The 22,322-nt window shown below is 44.9% G+C and overlaps 1 protein-coding gene across 8 annotated transcripts in view; it reads right to left on the bottom strand.

Moving 5' to 3' along the window:
- The window catches only part of anks1ab (ankyrin repeat and sterile alpha motif domain containing 1Ab), a 32,682-nt gene extending 10,708 nt beyond the window's left edge, over positions 1-21,974 (bottom strand). For 3 of the 8 annotated variants that reach the window (XM_045222908.1, XM_045222911.1, XM_045222910.1), the window contains exons 1-12: positions 21,585-21,974; positions 20,367-20,822; positions 14,192-14,258; positions 8,625-8,740; positions 2,866-2,964; positions 2,414-2,560; positions 1,934-2,050; positions 1,604-1,777; positions 1,149-1,286; positions 952-1,023; positions 767-853; positions 437-574 (exon numbers count right to left, since the gene is read on the bottom strand). In XM_045222908.1, coding sequence (XP_045078843.1) covers positions 437-574; positions 767-853; positions 952-1,023; positions 1,149-1,286; positions 1,604-1,777; positions 1,934-2,050; positions 2,414-2,560; positions 2,866-2,964; positions 8,625-8,740; positions 14,192-14,258; positions 20,367-20,657 — 1,446 coding nt within the window. In that variant the 5' untranslated portion in view covers positions 20,658-20,822; positions 21,585-21,974. Of the gene's footprint in view, positions 1-436; positions 575-766; positions 854-951; positions 1,024-1,148; positions 1,287-1,603; positions 1,778-1,933; positions 2,051-2,413; positions 2,561-2,865; positions 2,965-8,624; positions 8,741-10,049; positions 10,326-14,191; positions 14,259-20,366; positions 20,823-21,584 lie in introns of those variants that run through there. The other 5 variants (XM_045222909.1, XM_045222913.1, XM_045222912.1 and 2 more) reach the window with 5 other exon arrangements.
- Between the last annotated feature and the right edge of the window lie 348 nt (positions 21,975-22,322).

Genomic DNA, 22,322 nt, shown 5'->3' on the forward strand with positions numbered 1-22,322 from the left:
CAGGTTGCCAAATTCGAATCAACTTTTCCTATCAAACTTTTTTATGATATGATATGGCATTTAGAGTTTAATTAATAATAGTCAGAGTACTTTAGAAAGATTTTAAGGTTGGAAATGGGTGATTGTATTTTGGCATACAGGTGTAGAAACGAATTTTAGCCAGTTTGCTACAGCAGGAAAATAATCCTGCAGCAACAGGAAATGTGAACTATTATATGGATTATAATGAATGGACATTTTTTGTAGGGGTTGATACATTTTACGTTAGGGCAAATCAAGACTGACATTTTAAAGTGGAAATAACAAACATTAGAAGCCTTTTAAAACCTTCCTGCTATGCAGAACAATTCTCAGCAGCATCTGTAGTCTTAAGTAGTGATAATAATGTATGGAGTGATTGAAGGGTTTGGGGTGGTGTCATAATCATGTTCCTCACCACTTCCACAGTGCTGAAGACATGGCAGAAGTGGTGGCCACTTTTATTGTCCTTGGTAATGTAGGCGAAGGAGCAGAGGTCCTCAGGGTCCTGGGCCGCACAGGAGATGTTCCTGATCTCATGCTCGGCTACTATGGTCTGATGAGAGGACAGAAGAACAGGATGGAACTGAGGAGCAACAGGAACAACAACATCGACCAGAAACAACAGACTTCATCGGCACCAACAGTGTTATCTTTATTTTAGGGGAATCAGTATGAGAGAGCGAAAGAGGGAAATGATGCTGCTGACATCATCATGCGTCTCTCATTTCCTGCAGGCTCCCAGTACCTTAGTGGCTGCATCGATGAACTTGACCCCTTTATAGGTGATGGAAAGGATGACAACAGGACCCTTTCTTGAATGGTCCTTCGACTTCTACAAGTAGAAAGAAAATGGCGAGGGGATCCATATTAATATGGAGTGCTAGAATAGAGTGATTGAATATTGATCTGCAGAATGATGACATCACGTACCCTAATTTTGGCACAGGCTTCTTGAGTGGACTCAATCCCTCGTAGATCCCTGATAATCATTGATCCTAAATACTGGAAAAGAAGCAACAAAGAAGGTTATCATCTCTGAACTATCAATTTCTGATACATCAAGCAATGATCAATATTGAATAGCTGAGAGTGTTGGTGACTTCTCTTCAGGGGGCATAACGACTTACACTGGCCTCATACCCACAGGACTCTAAGATGAGTTTCTCAGGCTGGTGATGCCAAGCGGACACTGTAGCATACGTGGCAGACTGGCTAGGCGGCCGGAGGGCCAAACGTGGTTCCCTATGTCTGTCACTCTGTCTGTCCTAGAAAGACACATACAGTAGAGACGGCTTGATCCTGTAGTGTACAGGGATGCTTATGGCAGAACATTTAGTCACAAAATATTACTGGATAATAAAACTACAAAGATGCTGTAACACTTTGACTGATCAATATATATTTAATACAAGCATGGAATGACTCAATAATCTGTTAAACACATAACAGCTTCTGTTTCAGATTACCCCAGCAGCAGCTTCCTCTCTTTATGACATGATCATCCCAAGCACACCACAGAGACACATATTTCAGTCACTTTATGAGCTACAGGTAAAGACATCGTTTTGGCAGGAGAACTAACGTGAGAGCGTGGTCTCTCGCTGTAGGAGCGCAGGGACACACTGCAGTCCTGGTCCGTGGCTCTTCTCCTCCTGCCGGCCTCTCCCAGGGGCAGGAGCATGTCCATGGAGCGACTGGTGGACGGGTCCATCTGACTCAGAGCAGAGGTCCCTGTCTGGGACAACAGGTCCTGAAACTGCCACATACAGATTGATTGATCAGATTGATGATGTGGGCGTGAAAGATTTCAAACAAAATAGTGACTCAATACTAATTTCAATTAGGTATTAGAACGTTAAGTAGTGTCATACAGGTGGTATTATTGTTAAAATGTGACAAGGCTCTAACTAACCCTGATCTGTGAGAGACGGTGAGAGATCTGTGATTTGGTCGGGGCCTCCTCATAGGGCCGCTCTGCCAGAGACGCTATGATCCTCTTCCTGTGGCCGAGAGGGCCGATCTTCAACACCTACAGAGACCAGCACAGATGGGACACAATTGTGACTAGACTGTACTAAGGGCTGTGTGCACCTTAATTAGGGTGGAAGGGCTCGTGGTAATGGCTTTAGCGGAATTAGTGGAATGGTATCAAACACATGGTTTCCATGTGTTTAATGCCATTCCATTTACGTTCCAGCCATTATTATGAGCAGTCCTCCCCTCAGCAACCTCCACTGAAATACATAGTCGGGCAGCCATGCCAGCAAACAACAGGCAGACAGAATGGACTCTCCTCAATTATTCAACTCAAATCTGTTTTGCCTTAATCTCAGTACAGCGCTGTCTCCTCTCTGTGGCACTCTATAATTCACTAACAAAACATTGGCCTCACGTTGACAATCTCCAACTCCCATAGGTTCTTCACACAGTCCAAGGTACGGTAGCCGCTAGACAGGAAGTTAGGCAGGTACTCCTGCAGGCCTAACACATCCAACCAGGTGGAGAGAGAGGTGCTGCCATCACAGCCCAGGGCCTTCACCTACAGACAGGGGAAGAAAATAGATCAAATTACATTCAAGTAAAAGCAGGATTTCACAATTTCTTTCAGGATATTCCAACCATACCCAATGTCAAAGTGCTTTTTCACAGGATCGCTTTTGTCATAGCTACAGGCAAGATCCGAACTACTTTACAATACCTGTCATCATATCATGATTGAAAATACTGTGCACAAACGTAGATAAATCCAATGCACACTCCTTGACACCTTGATGTTCTTAGACTGAGATGAATGCTCAACCAGGTAAAAGGTTGCAGGCGGTGCCCTGGACTGATGATAACTACCTTGGGCAAGCTGCGTGCTGCGTGGAGGATCTTCTTTCTGTGTCCAGGGTCAGTGATTCCCATATCGCTAAGGTCCAAGTCCTCCATCACGTTACTGCCCTACACATGCACCAACGCACGCAGTACACACATGCACACGCACACACGCACAAGTTAATTACACAAACTGCAGACGCTTATGCAGAAACACATATAAATCACTTAAGCTAACTATTAACATAGACATTACAACATCTCCTACACTCTAGGTCTATATGCGTGGCCAAACACGACTCCAACACCATCATTAAGTTAGCTGACGACACAACAGTGGTAGGCCTGATCAACGACAACAATGAGACAGCCAATAGGGAGGAGGTCAGAGACCTGGCAGTGTGGTGCCAGGACAACAACTTCTCCCTCAACGTGAGCAAGACGATGGAGCTGATCGTGGACTACAGGAAAAGGGGGGCCGAACACGCCCCATTCACATTGACGGGGCTGTAATGGAGCGGGTCGAGTGTTTCAAGTTCCTTGGTGTCCACATCACCAACAAACTATCATGGTCCAAACATAGCAAGACAGTCATGAAGAGGGCACGACAAAGCCTATTCCCCCTAAGGAAACTGAAAAGATTTGGCATGGGTCCCCAGATCCTCAAAAAGTTCTACAGCTGCACCATCGAGAGCATCCTGACCGGTTGCATCACCACCTGGTATGGCAACTGCTCGGCATCCGACCGTAAGGTGCTACAGAGCGTAGTGTGTACGGCCCAGTACATCACTGGGGCCAAGCTTCCTGCCATCCAGGACCTACAGTGGGGGAAAAAAGTATTTAGTCAGCCACCAATTGTGCAAGTTCTCCCACTTAAAAAGATGAGAGAGGCCTGTAATTTTCATCATAGGTACACGTCAACTATGGCAGACAAAATCAGGAAAAAAAATCCAGAAAATCACATTGTAGGATTTTTAATGAATTTATTTGCAAATTATGGTGGAAAATAAGTATTTGGTCAATAACAAAAGTTTCTCAATACTTTGTTATATACCCTTTGTTGGCAATGACACAGATCAAACGTTTTCTGTAAGTCTTCACAAGGTTTTCACACACTGTTGCTGGTATTTTGGCCCATTCCTCCGTGCAGATCTCCTCTAGAGCAGTGATGTTTTGGGGCTGTGGCTGGGCAACACTGACTTTCAACTCCCTCCAAAGATTTTCTATGGGGTTGAGATCTGGAGACTGGCTAGGCCACTCCAGGACCTTGAAATGCTTCTTACGAAGCCACTCCTTCGTTGCCCGGGCGGTGTGTTTGGGATCATTGTCATGCTGAAAGACCCAGCCACGTTTCATCTTCAATGCCCTTGCTGATGGAAGGAGGTTTTCACTCAAAATCTCACGATACATGGCCCCATTCATTATTTTCTTTACACGGATCAGTCGTCCTGGTCCCTTTGCAGAAAAACAGCCCCAAAGCATGATGTTTCCACTCCCATGCTTCACAGTAGGTATTGTGTTCTTTGGATGCAACTCAGCATTCTTTGTCCTCCAAACACGACGAGTTGAGTTTTTACCAAAAAGTTCTATTTTGGTTTCATCTGACCATATGACATTCTCCCAATCCTCTTCTGGATCATCCAAATGCACTCTAGCAAACTTCAGACATGTACTGGCTTAAGCAGGGGGACACGTCTAGCACTGCAGGATTTGAGTCCCTGGTGGCGTAGTGTGTTACTGATGGTAGGCTTTGTTACTTTGGTCCCAGCTCTCTGCAGGTCATTCACTAGGTCCCCCGTGTGGTTCTGGGATTTTTGCTCACCGTTCTTGTGATCATTTCGACCCCACGGGGTGAGATCTTGCGTGGAGCCCCAGATTGAGGGAGATTATCAGTGGTCTTGTATGTCTTCCATTTCCTAATAATTGCTCCCACAGTTGATTTCTTCAAACCAAGCTGCTTACCTATTGCAGATTCAGTCTTCCCAGCCTGGTGCAGGTCTACAATTTTGTTTCTGGTGTCCTTTGACAGCTCTTTGGTCTTGGCCATAGTGGAGTTTGGAGTGTGACTGTTTGAGGTTGTGAACAGGTGTCTTTTATACTGATGACAAGTTCAAACAGTTGCCATTAATACAGGTAACGAGTTGAGGACAGAGGAGCCTCTTAAAGAAGAAGTTACAGGTCTGTGAGGGCCAGAAATCTTGCTTGTTTGTAGGTGACCAAATACTTATTTTCCACCATAATTTGCAAAGAAATTCATTAAAAATCCTACAATGTAATTTTCTGGAAAAAAAATTCTCAATTTGTCTGTCATAGTTGAAGTGTACCTATGATGAATATTACAGGCCTCTCTCATCTTTTTAAGTGGGAGAACTTGCACAATTGGTGGCTGACTAAATACTTTTTTCCCCCACTGTATATACTAGGCGGTGTCAGAGGAAGGCCCCAAAAATCTGTTCTCTCTGCTACCGCATGGCAAGCGGTACCGGAGCGCCAAGTCTAGGTCCAAAAGGCTCCTTAACAGCTTCTACCCCCAAGCCATAAGACTGCTGAACAATTAATCAAATGGCCACCCGGACTACCGGTACCCCCTGTATATTGCCTCGTTATTGTTATTTTATTGTGTTACTTTTTATAAAAAAATTTACTTTAGTTTATTTAGTAAATATTTTCTTAACTCTATTTCTTGAACTGCATTGTTGGTTAAGGGCTTGTAAGTAAGCATTTCACGGTAAGGTCTACACCTGTTGTATTCGGCGCATGTGAAAAATAAAATTTGATTTGATTTTGATTCATATGCAATCAATAATACACACAGACACACACACACACACACACACACACACACACACACACACACACACAGACAGAAACACACAGACACAGACAGAAACACACACACGCGCATGCGCTTATTTATGTCCTCAGACAAACAGGAATGACGCGGTGAGAGGACATTGGAGTCAAATAAATTGTGCATGCCAAAGGTAATCAATCTATTCTAATGCAACACCACCAAGGGAAAAGCAATCACAACTGCAGCAGCTTTTACTTCTGAGCTACATTGTTACATTGAGACAAATTACATTGGGCATGAGAAAAACATTTAGGACTATGTATCTGTGTGTTTGGGTGTGTTTGTGTATGTGTGTGTGTGTGCATGTGTGTGTGTGCACACACATGCATATGCAAACAGCTGTGGTGTAGGGGACAATGAATGAGGATTTCACTGTATATAATGGTGAAGACAATAATTAAAGTAATCTAAACATTTCCCATTTTCCTTTACAGTAATGATTGACAACAATAGATGTTCACCATTTGTTTTACATAACTCTCCATAAGTGGCACATGCTTCGTCATCTAAATCAGCTTTATAGGGAGAAATAAAGATTTAAGGAGATCCTTAAAAATGTGGAGCTCAGCATTTCCCCAGTGGACTGCTGCAGATAGATTTTTCCTGGACAAGAATGTTAAAATGTAGCTAGTCTTTTCTAAATCTAGCCTCACTGCTTGTTTCTGGAGCACAATGCAGCAGTTACAGTAACACACTGATGATCACTAGAACAAGTATCCAAATAACGCAGTGTCTGACGTCAGAAAATAGATATTTCCAATAAAATGGTTGTTGGACGTTCCAGGAGGTCCCACTGGAGCTTGTCATTTATACTTAATCAGTAATATATGATTAAGTAATTAATAGCTATTTTTGTTGTTATCTATAAGTACCTATTACATAACTGTGATACATACAGTCCCTCATCACAAAGGGGGAAGGTTCCATGAAATGAGGAGGCACCAGAAACCCCATCAGGGCAGAACGGTAGGCCATACAAGAGACATGAGGGTCCCATTAGACGAAAGCGACGCAAAGTGATAATCATCTTGTAAAAAAGTATGAGAATGGGCACACAGCTGTTTATTATTTATGATCCCTCAAAAGCTGCATCTTGAAGAAATCATCCCATGCAGAGATGGGGGAGGAGGAGGGGGCAGTGAAAGAGGACCGAAGGTCTGAAGGGTAGACTAACTCTGATCTCTCTGTTTTGAAGAATTTGATCTATGACACTCTTGCCTTTGGGATCAGCAGGGAAATTGGGCACTCAGATTTCTCAACTGGGCTATACTCTAAAAGAGACAGTGTATTTTATTTAATGAAGAGCTTTGTCATCGCAGCTTTCAGGCCAGCTGCTCACCAACTAATGTGCATCTCCGGCACAGTCACCATTACCTTTGCTCCTCTGGGCTTCATGACATGTATTTCTATGTGATTTGATTTAATCTACATTAATTTGATGATGGGGTTGAACAGTGTCTCACAGAGCCATCTCAACCACTCAATAAAAATGATACCTGGCTAAACCCAGTATACCACTTCCCCTGATCTAGAGTCAGCCCACCAAGTAAATAAACAAATAAACGGAGCAGCACTGCAGTGATAACACAATGAATCTGGGTGACACCATTGAGACACCATTCAACCTTTAAAACATATTTCTGACTGCTCTGACCTATTCAGACAGCAACCTGCAAGTCCTTAAAAGTATCTGAGGGCAATTTGTCCTGCAGAGAGCTAATTAATTATCTGGTTGGTGCTTCTACTCCTCAGACATTAGTCAAGAGATGAACATTAACATCACAAAGCTAATAACCCATGATCCTCATCCTGTTATTACCTTATTAACACGAACACCGTAATTCTGGTTGGTACAATCCACACTACATCACTATGCTGACTGACTAGCTATTTTCAGTCCATACATAGTCTATCAGACTTCTTCCATTGGTTATGTGACCTCTCTAACAGGTGCAGTCCGTTGCCCCTGGCCAAGCTCTCATCTGTGGTAACCTCATGTAAACAACAGTACTGAAGCAGCTGTGTCGTCAGATCAATTAGTGTTTGCTTTAAAGACCATGTTATTCACCATTTACAACAGCTTTTTCAAATTTACCTAATCAGAGGAAATGTCAGTGTTGTTTTGTACATTCATTGGCAAATGTTGTAACACACATCCGTGTGTTGTAACTTAAAAGGAACATGATTGCCTCTTTTAGTTTGACACAACACATACAGTAATTTCAGCTGCAGCTAAACCATTTTATTAATACATAATTCCAGAGGCACAGCCAGTTGAATCTGTCTATGCTTTCCAGAAACAAGAGACATACGAGACACAAGGGATGTCATAATGATGTCATTTTCTGGCTGAAGTGGCATAAGATAACCAGAAAAAAACATCAGTATACAACTTGACCATGACATCACAAAAAAAAAACTTCACTTTGCCACAAAATATCTTATAGAATTGCCAGGAAGTAAAATCCATACTGTGACCTCAACAGAGTGGTTTGTTGTATCTGCTGATGATTGGGTGAGCTATACTGAGAATGCTTTCTGGCCAGGCCAGCATGGAGGTTGAGGTTGTAGAACATAAATCAGCCTGACAATATAGGGGGGATGGTGGTGACGATGGGATTTTACTGTAAATCAGATGGCATAATAGGGGATGAAGGAAAAAAGTTGAAAGGTTTTGTTGTGATTCGTCTTACCATTGGTGACATATTCTACACTTCAAAGGGATTTACAGTAAGCACATACATCTGTATGGGGTCATCTACTGTATAGCAAGGAGAGGTGAAGAGCAGCAATGGAAGAGAGAGAGAAACTGGGGGAGACAGAATCCGGAAGGGAAAGTGAAATAGAAGAGGGGAAGATGGAAAAGGAGGGAGGGAGAAAGGGAGATGGAAAGAGATGAAAAGTGTAAAAGATCTTAGAAACGTTGACTCACCATGTAGCGCAGGTCGTCGAAGCCATTAAGCAGCAGCTTGCTCTCGTACTGCGGCAGCCCCACATGCTCCAGCCACTCTCCCACAGGCTGGTCCAGGGCTTTGCTGCAGGCCCCATCTGCCGAGAGAGGGAAGCGCTTCAGCAGGGAGAAGCCGTTCAACCGGTAGCAGCGGCACTCCGAGGACGAGACATGGCATTGCCACATCATCCTCGGCCAGCACAACCGAATGCAGGAGCACCAGCAGGGCAGAGGAGACAGGGTCCAGGCTGTGGGAGGGCGGCTCCCACAAGGCAGGAGGGGGCCCGGCTATTCTTACACTAGAGATATAGTTGTGGAACCTGCCCACGTGGTATACTGTACACCCACTGTTGTTACTGTGAGTGTCAATGTCAGGCAAGGGTGGAGGTAGAGGTGGATATGTAGATCCTTTGAATATTGATCACCACGTTCAATTGATTGAGCCAATCTGGTATCTTCCATCAAAATGTTTTGCTAATTACTGACATGGAAATTGCCAATGCCTCAAAATGTGTCATTTCTAGCACACTGTAATACGGTGCACTAAACAAAATAATTTCCCAGACCACACAAAGATGATACAGTATTACTGGATATCATATTCCACATGCTGTCTTTTATCCTGGTTAAACCATCATCATCATCATCCTTTTTTTAAACAGATAATATTCCACGTGTATGGTAAACCAAAGTAAGTTACAGCTCCACAGAGTACACTTTGTAGCACTTGGTCACCTCTGTCTCAGTCCCATGGCTTTATTGGACAACCTGTCTGAGAGCTCTGACGGTAGAACCATGATGAGGTAAGGGTATTCATGTAATCTGGATCATGGGATTCTCTCTAGGATTCTGGTCTTACTCCACAAACAGAATGAGAGTCCAATCTCATAAACCAAAACTCAGGTTTCCCTTTGGCTTCCGACTGTTGATGAAAAACTCCTGAAATGAAATCAGAATTCAATCACCAGCCGCTTGATAAAGCTCCAGCTTCCGGCATGCCTGCTTGCCTGAGGCGCTATGTCCTTGGTGTTCCCAGTGATCCTGGTGGTAAACCTGGTGCTTCCCAGCATATATACTCATTCAGAGAAAGTTCTTATCATATCTCACACCAGTAAATCCAAGCTCAGCTCTAACAGAGCGCAGGTGAGCCTCTTGACTCTTGGCTGAGATCTCCACAGGACCACCTTGGTTTAGCCTGCCTCCTCCCTGTGCGATAAGACCCCTCCACCCCACCTGGCTCTCCCCCACCGTGGGTACAGCTAGCTCCAGAAGCCCCTGTGCTCAGGGCAGAGGTTTGCTGCATCCCCTGTCTGATGCATGCACTGTCACAAAGCAGCTGCTCTCGGCTCACACGCTCCCCTCACCGCTCCCCTCACAGGACATAACGTCCAGATGCTGGATACTCACGAGTCCAGAAAGCAGCCTCAACCACGTCCTTCCCGCATCCACAACAGGCAGTCTTGATGCTCATCCCCCTTCCCATTCAGACAAATCCCTCAAGCTTTTTCTCTCTTCTGCTCTCTTTCTGGCTCTTTATCTCATTCCCTCATTCACATATTCTCTCAGTCCACTGCAGGGCTTCTGTATGCTGCCTGATGGAGAAGGGTACTGCTTCACGTATCAGCTCTCCGTTCCTCCCCCTATCTCTCTCTGCCTAACACTCTTACTATATAAATCCCCCTCCCTCTCCCTTTACCTCATAGCCTCTCTCCCTCTACCTCACAGCATATCTCTCTCTCTCTCTCCCTCTACCCCAGTCTCTCTCTCTCTCCCTCTACCCCAGTCTCGCTCTCTCTCTCTCTACCCCGGTCTCTTCCTCTCTCTCTTCCCACCCTCTGCACTGATTAGAATTGCACAGAGGCACTCTGATCTTGCTAGTGCTGAAAAGACACCACCGTCAGAGGCAGGGAACAAGCACTAGGAGCCTCAAAATCACAGACCTCTCTGTATGGAATGACTGGAATATAAAAGGATGTAGGTTTCTCCCCTTCTACATGGGCAGTGATTTCAAAGCTCGGCTTCCCAGTGCTTTACAAGGGATATTAAAATAAATAAAATGTTCAAGCTTATTCACAGCTGGCCTTAATTAATTTACATCTCGCTGTGATGATTGGGCGAGTGGGGCAGCACTGATTCAAGTCAGTGCAATGCTCTCTCTCTCTCTCTCTCACACACACACACACACACACACACATGCACACACAGTGTTTAACGGACTGTCTCTCATACTGTCTAACATAATGACTCTCAAGTCCCTTTCACCATGCGACAAGATGACAGGAGAGACATTACACTCTTAGAAAAAAAGGTGCTATCTAGAACATAAAAGGGTTCCTCTGCTGTCCCCATAGGAGAACCCTTTGAATAACCCTTTTTTGTTCCAGGTAGAACACTTTTGGTTCCAGAGAGAACCCTTTTCAGTTCCATGTAGAACCCTTTCCTATGGGGACAGCTGAAGAACCCTTTTGGAACCCTTTTTTCTAGGAGTGTAACTCCTGTTGTTACGTCAGCACATATCACAAACAATTTTTAGAATACAACAGTTGATGCGTGAAGCTTACAGGTCAGATAACTGCAGGAATCATATGGGTGAAATGCAACAGGATAATACGAATGGGCACACAGACTTCTATTGACAGAAATCAAAATTGGCATTTGCACCCACCTATGCAGGGCTGCTTACTGCGTCCATCACTGGTGTTATCTGGATACAGCTACAGGCACAGAGTAATTATGCAGGCTTTCAGTCTGCCTGTGAACGCCTCACACATCCCATCCCCAGCCAGCTGGCCAGAGGAGGAGAAGTGATGGTTACAGGAGCGATCGATTTGAGCTCCTGCCGTAATTGGCCGGCTGTCACCCAGTTGCTCTGACTTAATGATCAGGTAAAGGTCAGGTCTTTGTGACCACGCATCTGAGCTAAGCGCAAGAGCTAACGCTCATAATTCATAATCAAGAACAGAAAGCCCTTCTATTAGATACGCTTTGGGATATAGAGAGAAAGGATGTATGCACTCAGTACTGTAAGTCGTTCTGGATAAGAGCGTCTGCTAAATGACAAAGAATATATATTTGAAAAGGAAGAGGAAGAGAAAAGAAGCAGACATAAAAGAGATGGACAGAAGAAGTTGAATAGTGAAGATGATGAAATGTGCATGTGGGGGAGGTAAGATGGTAATAAAGAAATAGGAAAGATTGGAGCAGACTCATTACGTTTCAGTCAGACCCCTCTCTCTTCCCCCAGAGCTTTACCGATGGCAGCTTCTTCATTATATCACTCAAACAAAGCCTGTTAAAAATACCGGCCCTCCCCACCCAATTACAGCCATTCATTTGGGACGACAACAGCTCCCAGGGACCAGCGGGGCCTAATTACTGAGTGATTGTTACTGTTAGGGGGAACTGGGTCACTATCTCAGCCCACTAAACGAGTATTCACGTCCAGTTTGGGCTAGTGGGCTTCCGTAGGGACCGAGAGAGCTACCTAGGTCTAAACTTGGCTCAGGGGGAAACCAGAAATACTATATTTACGGAGAGGTAAAGGCTCTGTTGTCTAGATAAAGCACTGCCTCTGTATCAGTGTGAGAGTAGCACTAGCTCTGTCAACACATCCACAACGGCAACGCTACCGAAAGGAGCCGCAAAGCTGAATTAATTAACGGGAACGGAAGACGGACACTATTCCTTTGAACGTCAGAGGAGTGGCAAACACAAACTGAGCTGCAGGATGCCTCCTGTGTGTTGTTAGGAGAGCTCCCTCTCTCTCTCCCTCCCTGCTCCCTGTTTAAGCTAATTTACTCAATGCTCCTGTAACAGACAATTGAAGCACTTTCAAACCACAAATGAAAACAGCACAACATTTAAGCATTCTATAGGCCACATGGAATTGCAGGGATGTTTCAAGAGGCAAAATGGCACAGCAGTCACAATGTTTTTTATTATAGTTTAGGATTCATTGGCACAACTTGGCTCCAGGCCATCCCTGGGAAATAGTATCTATGAAGAAAGAGGGATGAGAGGAATAGGAGGGAGAGAAAGGGATGGAAGGAGTGGGGGATAATATAGCTCCTTTACAATGGTGGGAGGGAAGAAGAGTGACGATTTGGCTTCCCTCTCCCTCACTGAAAGGGCACATTCATTTTGTGTCATTTCATTTTGTAGGAGAATACAATACCCTCATTATGCCTTTACCAAGAGGGCAAGTCAGTCAACACACTTGGGCTAAACATAGGGCGGCAGGTAGCCTAGCGGTTAGAGCGTTGGTGCAGGTAACTGAAAGGTTGCTGTTTCAAATACCCTAGCTGACAAGGTGAAAGATCTGTCAATGTGCCCTTGAGCAAGGCACTTAACCCTACTTTGCACACATTTCACTGCACCTATCTGATGTATGTGACAACAAAACATATTTGGTAGATTTTTTTTTTTTTTTACATCCCATCTCCATGCACAATGACAGAGTAATAAGCAATCAGGTACTATCAGGTGATAGAATCAGCACTGCTATGAATCAGCTGAATCTGGGACAGGCTCCTGCTGAGTCCTCTTTATGAAAAACTCAAAATACTGAAATAGTATAGTAGCACCGTCTACATCAACAAACACATAAATTACCATACTTTCCAGCCACATTACGTAGAGTATAATAACATCAGGTATAAAAATAATAATAAATGAGTGGCAGATGAAATTGGAATAAATAAAATATATACTTTCAAGTGAAGGAGAGGAAACAGTGAGTTTCATTAGTGAGTTTCATTACAGTGGTTATGACTAATGAAAATAATAAACTATGCATCAAGGACCATATTTGGACGTTATGACGGTGGCCTGTTCAGTGTAATGGACACACATCGTCAGAGGAAGGCAGATGTGCTGTATGATGCCATGATGAAAAAGACCCCAGCACAGACAGCCTGCAGTGTTTAGCTATTACTGCAAATTAATAATGCATATTAATAATGCACATTACAACATTAAGCCGAAAGAGTGTCATTATCAATATGAGTTTGACAAAAAATCCTCATAGGACAACGACCATAATCCACTGAGGTAAATAGCTTTGTGGAATCACATTATAGAAAAGTGTCTAAGGGAGACTATTGAGCAGTAGAGATCCAGTATACCAAGTTGGTAATGTAATCTAAACAAATTGAGCAATTGTCAGTTGGCTTCTCACTGAGCGCTGCCTGAAAGATAGACTTGATGAAGCAGAGAATAGATTCAGCCTCTATTGAGACACAGCACAGGAAAAATGATAGTCAAGTGAAGTTTGAATTAGATGTCTCTTAAAGTGGAAAAACACACACACACAAAAAAATCCCATACAGATGACAGAAGTTTCACACAAAACAAATTGCTTTGATTTATGGGAGAAAAAAAATATATTTCTTAATATCGTTTATGTCTTAGTTATTGGCTGTTAATGAGCCTGTACAGCATAAAAACAGTCTGCCTCTAACGAATCTGGTTAACCCTTTACTTTAACGCTCTGTCATAAGGCCTACATAGAGCTGTCATAAGATGGCTGACTGTTTGTATGCAGCATTTACCTGTGGTGCGCTGCTGGTCATTGGACGACTCGATGCCTGCTCCAATCAGGTTCATTATCTTCTCAATCTGAGGAAGAGGAGTGGAACATTAGGACAAACCAGATATGGTTACCCCCAGGTAATGATCATCAACATGTGCTCCTACAGCTTGTTTCTGTGTGTTTCCAAACAGTGTACTGTTGATTGAACATGGATGCTGACTGAGGAGGAGGGCTGACTGAGGAGGAGGGCTGAAGATGGAGGAGGGCTGAAGATGGAGGAGGGCTGAAGATGGAGGAGGGCTGAAGATGGAGGAGGGCTGAAGATGGAGGAGGGCTGACTGAGGAGGAGGGCTGAAGATGGAGGAGGGCTGAAGATGGAGGAGGGCTGAAGATGGAGGAGGGCTGACTGAGGAGGAGGGCTGAAGATGGAGGAGGGCTGAAGATGGAGGAGGGCTGAAGATGGAGGAGGGCTGAAGATGAAGGAGGGCTGAAGATGGAGGAGGGCTGAAGATGGATGAAGAGTAAAACAACAATGTGATGGGTAGTGTTTTATTGGTCCTTCACACTCCCTCCACCACTCAGCAAAAACACAGCAGGGTGAGGGTGTTAGGGTGAATTACAATTTAAAGCGGTTGAACCTTGGGTGGACGAAGCGCAGGGAAAACTTGTAGGCCAAATTGCTTTAGATCTCTGCAAAATGACCTTTATAAGATTCAATAAGGCTCTCTGCCCCATCTCTGAATAAAAGTGAAAACCTGCAGTATACAGAGTGAAACAACAAGCCTGCCTGGAGGTTAACACAAAACAATCCAAGCACATCATGGGCCTAAAACCTATTGCCTTAGAAAATAACGAATAATAATTTATCTTCTGAAAGCAAAGTCAAGAAGATATTGCAGTAATATTACACAGTTCAGCTCTGTCTTTTTGTGTGAGAACTGGTGTTGTGACATTTTCCAGCACCCTCTACTCTTGGCAGACTGAGATTCTGGGAAGATAACTTCTCAGAGCCATGGAGGGAGCTTACTGTACTCTAACTGTTCAGGAGGTAGCTAATGCCATAACACAGTGCTATCCAGTGATTTAATCAGCATATTCTACTATTATAAGAGCCTGCAAATCTGAATTTGCTTTCACAAGTGGCACTGGAGACATAGAAAGGGTTATTTTATGTAGTATTTAGTATTTGAGAAGCCCTATGCACTTTGCTAGTGGCATCAACACTTGATTCATTTAGAAGTCAGACACGTGGGAAGCATGGCAGCTCTCTCCAGCGATACAGACCTCACATATTCCACATTGAATTAACCCAGTTACATTCTATATCACACACTTACCATCACCACATTGCCCATATTCTATAGTGCACCTTATCTCAGCCCAAAAGCTGTTTTTTGAGGAATTCCATCTCATTACGATTAAAGAGCTAGAATATGCTGGGGACTCTTTCGGCCTGAGAGTAGTACAATTAAGGCTACATAACTGTTCCACATCATCACTCTTGCCAGATGTACAGGACATCAGGCGAGAACAAATCTGTGGAAAATCCGTACAAAAACCTAGTCAGTGTAGCTATCTTAACGCATCACATAATAGATCATTTTTCAAAGTGAATTTGTGACTCCTTAAGGGGTCTGATATAGACTTTCCAGTAAGCTCTTGAGTGGCAAGCCCTTGATTAGTGCAACAGTGGATTGGAATAATCAGGTATAGAGACCACAAATAAATAAATGATAGCACAGTTATGAAGTGAAGTGGACCCTGTTAAATCAATTGTGTTCCTCTTAAAGTGATCACGCTGCAATCAGTTGGGATCTATATACTAATCCTCTTAGTGGGCCATTCAATCTCTGCTGCTGATGCCATGCTGCTGTCACACTGCTCTGTTCCCCACACCAAGGAGCCAGGGAGAAGACCTGTTGGGAAGCTGCTTACCCCAACTGGCTCATCAACCCATAAAACCCCCTTTCCAAACCAGGGCCTCTCATGGGTCTGTGCCTCTCATGGGTCTGTGGTTACATTTGTATAGTAATGTATGACCACCACATTCTTTTTTTAATGGCAATTCAACTCATTTGGGACAGTCAAGCCAAAGCGATTAATTTAGCTAAGTCCCCATTTAAACAAAAGTAAATTCATTAATTATACACCCATCTGTGTAGATCATGATGAATCACTGTCAGCTATAAGCTTTGTGTAGGATCAATGTGGTCTCAGGGAAATTCGTATTATACTGTTACGTTTATAGGTTGCATTATGATTGGAATGGTGTATGTACAATATCATATGAATTATAGGACGAATAGTATCACACTTCTTACACCGTATGTGTTACAGGAGGGGGTCGCAGTTCCGGAGTGACCCACTAGGTGTCATCCTCCGACAACCTTAGGGACCTTCTCACTCACAGTCTGGACTAATCATTATCTTATTGGTGTCACCTGTGTCTACCTGTTCACCTGTGTATTTATGCCTTCACTTCCCTGTGTTCCCTTGCTCTGTTTTCTCTGCCAAACAGTACTAATCAGTGTCTGATCGCGAGACATATATACAGGTACTTGAGAAGTGTTCTCCCTGTTTCATTGTTGTTTTCAGTCATAGTTAGTATTTCGTATGTTTGCTGTCAGCCTGTTTTTGGAGACCAATTAGCTCCTCCTTTAAGTCCGTTATTTTGTATCCTGGTTTTGGGACCACCAGTAAAGATCCTTGTTTCACCATCTCTGCCTACTGCCTACTGTCTATCCTGCACCGCACCTGGGTCACACCTCACACCAACCCTTACACGTATGTCCACCAGATGCACATACATTTTGCAGTGCTGTTTTTGCTGGATGTCTATTCCGCATTTTCCGTACTTGACTCACATGCACTTCACAAAGCTGCAGAAAGGCTTGCAGCGTGGATAAGGTTGTTTTCGCTGTCTCTGGGTTCCCTGCCTTGTTCGACCAAAGCGCCAATTGCCACCGGGACCTCCATGTTAAACATGCTGCATGGATACACATTGCCAATACGATTGGATTACCTGGTCAGTTGAATGTGAAATAATTTGCTGGAAATTGGAAGCTAGGTGCTGCCAATTTCTTAGCTAAGCTATCTAGCAAAGTCGTTAGCTTTGTAGTTAGATAGCTAGCTAGCTATCTGGCTTGACTGTTTATGAACTTCTGTTCATACCACCGCAAGGTAAAGCAATGCACGAGTTGAAAATATTGAACGCATGCGGTACACAGAACGCACCGCATTCTAGTGCGGCATCCCCAACGCAGCGTTGTGGACTGCTCCATTGACAATTAATCAGTTCCTCTGGAACACAAAGAGTTCGTTGCTGTCTAAAGTACTGTAACTAGACCATTAGTAGGTATCATACCTGTACGTCTTGGAGGTGCTTAGAAATACGTAAAGTATGTTTTGTATGGCTCTGAGGCCAGGCTGGTAGGATAGCCACTAAACTACTTAATCAATTAGAAGCCTGACCCATTAATTCCTTTGCCAGATTGCATAGCAACAGAGCTTGTATGGGAACTTTTCTTCTCCCTTTTCTCAGTATCTAGGCACCATAAGAATGTGTGCTCCCTAACTATTGCCTTTTGACTGCAGGTATACTGCAAATGAGTGGTGAAGTTGATCCATCAGGAGGTAATATATGAGGCAGGGGGGTAAAAGCCGATTTATGCTTGATCCGAAAATGTGGTCAGAGGCTCTATATGGAGGGTGTGACGAAATTGCGGAGCCTCCGGAGGCATGCAGAGGCCAAATCAAACTTCGTACCGCATCGCCATGCGCCTCTCCAATTTTGAATCAATGCGGAGGGCTCCGTATAGCGCCGCGTTGACATGATTGGTTGACGGTAGGTGGGTGCGGTATGTCCTATATAAACACAAACTCACTTCCTTGACAACTTCCTTCACAACAGCTTTGCTCTGCTCCGCTAAGCGCAAGAAGTATGAAAGCCCTGACGTCTGCGGAGGCTGCATCGCAGTAAATGCTGTACGGACACTTCAGACGTTGGATTGACCATGCAGAGCCTTTAAGCCAGATTGGTATGTAACAGGATCACTATTTTAGGGCAGGCCACAGTACAGACTAACGGACTAGTGTACAAAGACCCATGACTGAAGACATGTCAGAGATGGGCTGATGAGGGGCTTTTTCAGATTTTAATGGGTGCCTGTTTCACCTATGGAATAGGTTCACTGCTGAACTACCCGTCGGCTATATCGGCTAGATGATGAGAGCAGAATTTAAATCAAGAGATTTTTTGATGTTTAACCAAGCAGGTTTTCTCACATCCCCGCACCAATCTGGTGCAGTGAGCGGGATGGGGACATGGCCTTCGTGTTTCGCTGGGTGAGATTTTTTTTTTGCTCATGTTCATGAACACATCTGTCAAAATAGATATTATAAATAGATGTTCTCTCTGCCCTAGCTAGCCACATAAATTATGAACCGAGTTAAACCAGCATATGTGCTGAACATGTTAGTCCTCTTTCCCAGCTAAAATTATTTTCAGCCAGGGCCTCAATAGGCTGCAGTAATGTTAACACGATGAGAGAAATGGACGAGACCATGCCACAAAAGACTCAGACACACACACACACACACACACACACACACACACACTACAACCACAATCATCTCTCTGATACAAAAGGGTCATTTGAAGTGCGCTCACTAAAGAAAGGAGATATTCAAAGCATCTCTAATGACTAGAGGTATCGAGGTATGCATCTGTAACATGTCTGGTTTCGACAGATGTGTCTTTAGAGAATTTAACAGATGTACTCAAGATGTAAAGCTGTTGATCACAAATGTCATCATACATGTCATCAGCATAGTGTGTGATGATCCCTTGTTTGCTAGAGTGCTCTCCCGCGTGGAGGACTGCTCTTATGCCAAAATATAACCTTTATATCAAATCAAATAAATGGGACAAACATAATCAAGGCGAGATAATGACAAGGAATTACAACTATAAATGACTCCAGACAATTGTGGACAGAAAAAAATGCCCAGCTGAGAATTTCAGGCTCTGACTGCTGGACATGCTGTAGTCTAATACTGAGTGTGTCTAAGGGCTGAGAGCAAACCAATCTCAACAGGAATATGGCCTCCTCTGCAGTTACTCCAACATATTGCAGTATGCAGTGTGTGTGTGTGTGTGTGTGTGTGTGTGTGTGTGTGTGTGTGTGTGTGTGTGTCACCCCTGGCTTCCTCTCTTCCTGTCTGTGTGTATGTAGACACTAGCTCTGGACTGTCCGAAGGGGACGGGACGTTGTTGATCTCCTTATGAGTAAGTCTGAGTAAGTCTTTGCCCTTGCATCCTCTCCCCCCACCCTGCCCCAAATGAGTCTAGAAGAGAAACAGACACACAGGGGCAGCTGCAAAACAGGATGCCCTTGAGAACAGAACAGGACACCCCACCCAGCGTGGCCTGAGTAAACAGTCCTGTCAGAGAGCAGAGAGAAGAGGGGAGAACAGAGAGGGGGCCAGGGAACCAGACAGTCCTGTCAGAGAGCAGAGGGGAGAGTAGAGAGGAGAACAGAGGGCTGGGGGGACGGGATGAGCCAGAAAATACAATAATTTCTATCTAGACTAGAGTTCAGCACAATGCAGCGTCAGACCAGGAATGAAGTAGGTGTTGAGGCTGGGGCTGTGGCCTGCATTAGCCTACTGGAGAGCAGGGGAAACTGGGGGAACAGAAGAGATGTCAAGCCCCTACTGCCCCTTCCCCTGCTGCCCCTACCCCTACTGCCCCTTCCCCTGCTGCCCCTTCCCCTACTAACCCTTCCCCTGCTGCCCCTTCCCCTGCTGCCCCTTCCCCTACTGCCCCTTCCCCTACTCCCCCTTCCCCTGCTGCCCCTCCCCTGCTTTCCCTTCCCCTACTGCCCCTTCCCCTGCTGCCCCTTCCCCTACTGCCCCTTCCCCTGCTGCCCCTTCCCCTGCTGCCCCCTCCCCTGCTGCCCCTTCCCCTACTGCCCCTTCCCCTGCTGGCCCTTCCCTCCTGCCTATCACTCTTCTTCCTTCCTCTCTTTATCACTCATTACAACACCACCCTCTACTTACTCCCCCTCCTTACTACACCCGCTCCCCTCTGCCCCTAAAGGAGTTAAAAAGCTATATTGGAAGCCTGTCTATGCATAAACTCTCCCAGTGCCAATCCCTGCCTATCACCCCACCCAGAGAACCCAGAGAATTACCTCATCCCACTCGGAGGCGAAGGAGGGCGATCTCTCCATCTGTTTGTTCCCAGAACTGCAGTTAGCCACAGACTCACTGCAGCCGTTCAGACCCCCATCCTCCTCACACAGGGGAGACACCAACAGGTCTGAGTCCGACTTGGAGAGTCTGCGGGTCAACTTCAGGTCCCCCGGAGGCTTCAGCCTGACTGGAGGCACAGCCACCTTCCCTGGCGACTCCCTGGCCTCAGCCTTGGCAGTGTGGACCACCGTGGCATAGATGGCATCAGCATCCAAGAGGGAGGCTGACATTACTGTGGAGCTGCCTGCCTGTGTGGCAGTGTTAGGATCCTAGCCTCCCTGTACCCAGGCCTCAGGCAGCAGTCTCTCCTCCTATACCAGTGGTCAGTGCAGAGAGGGCTGTAAAACACTGCAGGATCCAGCAGTCTCAGTCTGTACAGAGCTTTCTGTTGAATTCTGAGGAAAAGCCAGACAGAAGGGGTGATGTAAGAAACAGTGTGACAGGAAATATCTCTGTCATGACACTAATAAGAATCTGCCTACTAAATCATTCCTGTTTAAAACATATTGAATCTATTCCATTTTGTGAAATGGAGCGTGTAAGAGAGAGGATTGCTGCGTGTGTCCATGGCTCAGATACAATCATCAGGGTCCACCCACTAGTTGTATCCGGCTGCCCTCCCCTTAGTGACTGATGCCTCAGAGTTTTTTATGCTTTCCTTCCCCTCTCTGCATGTCTCTCTCTTGCTTTCTCTCGCTCTCTTCCTCCTCTTTCTCTTTCAGCCTTCTCTCTTATTCTTGAGCAACATACTATCTTTCAAATGGTCGGGTTTCAAACAAGACTGCCTAGAAAGAAAGACTATTCCCAACAGGATGGATGAATGAAACAGACACCAGTGTAGACAAAAGGAAAATCAAGAAATGAGTGTGATACACAACACACACACAAACATACACACAAACATACCCCCCTTCACACACACACACACACACACACAGAAAATTATCCCAGTAAGGCACTACAATAGAATCAGATTCTGACTATTTCAAAGGAGTCTAGCTGCTTTATACAGTTCTAAAAAGAATGCTCTGTGCTTGCTTTTCAAAAATGAATCTAACACAGCAACAGTTAGTAAGTCATTCACAACAGCTGCTTTCAGGAACTGTAATAGCCTTAACAACATCATGTGAAATCCCCATTAATAGGTTTTACCATACCTGCACACTTTGTCTTTGTCTGTCTGTGTTCTGAGAAGAGCTGCCGTCCCATTCCTCATCTGTCCTCTGACTCCCTATCGGAGGACCAAGTTTGTCCCGTCCCGTGGTGGGGATCTGAGGCCTGGCCTTATTAAGACTGACAGCTGGGGTAATCAGGTTACTGACGCACTGGGTGCCTGCCTGTTCAGAGGAAGGGCTGCCTGCGAGGATTCCTTCACCACGTTCTGTGTGCTGTACCACTGGGTCTTGGATAAGCCCCTGAATGAATTCAAGTATATTTTCTGGTCAAGATATTTGCTCCATTAGGCATTTGAAGTTGACTGCCAGGCATTTCAATGGTTAAAATGGGTGAAGAGACTTGATGGCTTGACAAGAATGCAGAACGGATCCCACACACTCTCATATACTGAGCAGTCTATTCATCAGGGGTTGATTCTGACAAAAGGCTCTCTTGTAAGGCGTCCTTAGCCATCAGCAGCACCCGCTGCCATGCACTGTGTACCCCTTCCCTGTTGTGCCCCGCCCACCTCTTCCCTTTGGGTAGGACTGGTATGTACATGACACAAGGGATAACATCAGAGCCAGGGCGAGAGAGAGAGAGAGAGAGAGAGAGAGAGAGAGAGAGAGAGAGAGAGAGAGAGAGAGAGAGAGAGAGAGAGAGAGAGAGAGAGAGAGAGAGAGAGAGAGAGAGAGAGAGAGAGAGAGAGAGAGAGAGAGAGAGAGAGAGAGAGAGAGAGA

Source organism: Coregonus clupeaformis, chromosome 10, assembly GCF_020615455.1.
Source record: "Coregonus clupeaformis isolate EN_2021a chromosome 10, ASM2061545v1, whole genome shotgun sequence".
Taxonomy (NCBI): domain Eukaryota; kingdom Metazoa; phylum Chordata; class Actinopteri; order Salmoniformes; family Salmonidae; genus Coregonus; species Coregonus clupeaformis.